This window comes from Nematolebias whitei, chromosome 6 (genome assembly GCF_014905685.2).
Source record: "Nematolebias whitei isolate Nwh7 chromosome 6, NemWhi1, whole genome shotgun sequence".
In the NCBI taxonomy this organism is placed as follows: Eukaryota; Metazoa; Chordata; class Actinopteri; order Cyprinodontiformes; family Rivulidae; genus Nematolebias; species Nematolebias whitei.
In genome coordinates this window covers 9,137,260-9,139,310 of record NC_056503.1, presented here as the reverse complement: position 1 = coordinate 9,139,310, position 2,051 = coordinate 9,137,260, and the positions used below count along the sequence as shown (strand labels likewise).

Sequence of the window (2,051 nt, the reverse complement as noted above, 5' to 3'; positions counted from 1 at the left end):
GTTTTAGTTTCTAGCTAGGATTTTCATACATTAGGCAAACCGTTTAAAATGTTTTATACCCTTTATGACTACTTTAGGCTTTAAGCTACTCTTTTTTTTACTTTAGCTTTTTTGCTAATTTTTATAACTTTTAGTTTTTATCTAAGCTTTTGATGCTTTTAGATAGCCTATTGCTACCCTAGCTTCTAGCTACTGTATTGGTACTTTGGGCATTTAATTTGCATTTTTCTGCATTTAGCTTTGAGCTAGCCTTTTGGTCCATTTGGATTCTAGCTACTGTGTTGCTACTTTTAGCTAGCATTTTGCTACTTTTTTAACTAGTATTTTTCTACTTTTGGCATTTATCTAGTGTTTTGCTCTTTTCAGATTTTAAGTGGTGTTCTGCCTTTTTTAGCTTTTAGCCTGTCCTCTGTTTCTTTTAGCTTTAACAACTCAGTTTTAGCATCTTCTGCAGATTTCAGCTGTCATTCAGCACTCACACTGTGCTTTTGCAGATAATGCTGTTTTTTGTAGTTGTAATTAATTCTCACCTTAGCGGACGTCTCGAACCATCCCACAAAGCCGTTGTCCTGACAGAACTGCTCCATCTTTATCCTGTTGTTGGTCAGAACGTCCTGACTCTGGTCACATTTATTGGCCAGCAGCACGGTGGCAACATGTTTCCCGTTGGCAAGTGTCACTTTGGAATCTAAGTCCTCCTTCCACTTTGTGACGGCCTCAAAGGAGGCCGGCCGTGTCACATCGAATACGATGAAGGCGCCCATGGCTTCACGGTAATAAACGCGGGTCATGTTGCCAAACCTCTCCTGACCTAAAACACACAAAAAAAAAACACGGATTTGTTGTCTGCAGTCCCCACAAATGTTCCCTCTCTCTGATACACAGAATATTTACACTGAGAGACTGAAAGAAAAGATAAGTTGAGGCAGGATGGGAATAGAAAAGATGTGTGATTTCTAAAAAAATTCAATCTGGTCCTCTGGACATTCAAAAAAACAAAACAAGCAAAACAAAACAAGCAAAACAAAAAAAAAAAGTAGAAACGTTTCATCTTTTATCCGAAAAACTTCCTCGGTCTGAGGTGCTGTATTCAGCTCAGTCTTATAAATAGCACCTTCTCAGAGTGGATCAACCAGTTTGCTGCTGACAACCAAAACCAGCTGCTCACATGCTCAAGAAGGACCATCAGCCTAACAATGGATCATTAGCACACTGATGGCTGTTGTAGATGAACATATGCATGATATATTCATAAATTAAACGGATTCTTTCATTTTTCTGGACTGAATAATGTCGTGCATTGAATTTAATAAAATGTATCGTGAGACGTTAATTTTCTTTGACCCATCAAATGAATGCGTCATTTATTTACAGAATCAAAGTTTAACATCACACATTTACATTAATTTGGCAAAATGATTTCAACAACATGGCTTAGTTAGCAAGCTGTACAATTTGATTAACCATACGGCGATGGTTGAAAACCTTGCTTCACCACAGACATTTCTGGAAACATCTGGAATGATTTCTAGCAGGATAGAAGAATTTTAAAGATGGAAAGATAAAGTTTAGAGGGAGGGAGATGGTGTGTGTGAGTGAAAAGTGTTGAACAGAACGGCACCCTCCATTCGAACCCAGCTTTCCTCGGTACGCTCGGTAGTAAACTCGACTCATTACCTCTCTGACGATGAATCAGTGGAAACGGAGCTCCAGTTAAGCTACCGGTCCAGCGTCTCCGTAGGATGGCAGAGAACCGTCCGGAGTGGTGGCGGGACTTCATCAACAACAGTTCACCTCACGAGTGGACTTCACATGAGTGGAGTCCTTCAGAAGTTCCACTCAGAGGTGGAAGATGTCATAATCCCCACAAGACTCGGAAGAGCTGCGGATCATGCCTGGACTTCTGTTCTCCCAAACGACTGGAGCTACAAACTCTCCACCCGACTGGTTTGAACTAGGAAGTACCGACATTTAAAGAGCTCTATTTCCGGTTCACTTGGGAGGTTCCTGGTTGGTCGTTTCGACCAGACAGGGGTGTGTTTTTGTGACGT

At 40.9% G+C, this 2,051-nt stretch overlaps 1 protein-coding gene across 1 annotated transcript in view; it reads right to left on the bottom strand.

Moving 5' to 3' along the window:
* Window positions 1-2,051, bottom strand: part of LOC119411090 (ras-related protein Rab-38) — a 22,393-nt gene that overhangs the window by 16,243 nt on the left and 4,099 nt on the right. Inside the window, exon 2 of the mRNA XM_037678013.1 lies at window positions 531-811. Coding sequence (XP_037533941.1) covers window positions 531-811 — 281 coding nt within the window. The remainder of the gene's footprint in view (window positions 1-530; window positions 812-2,051) is intronic.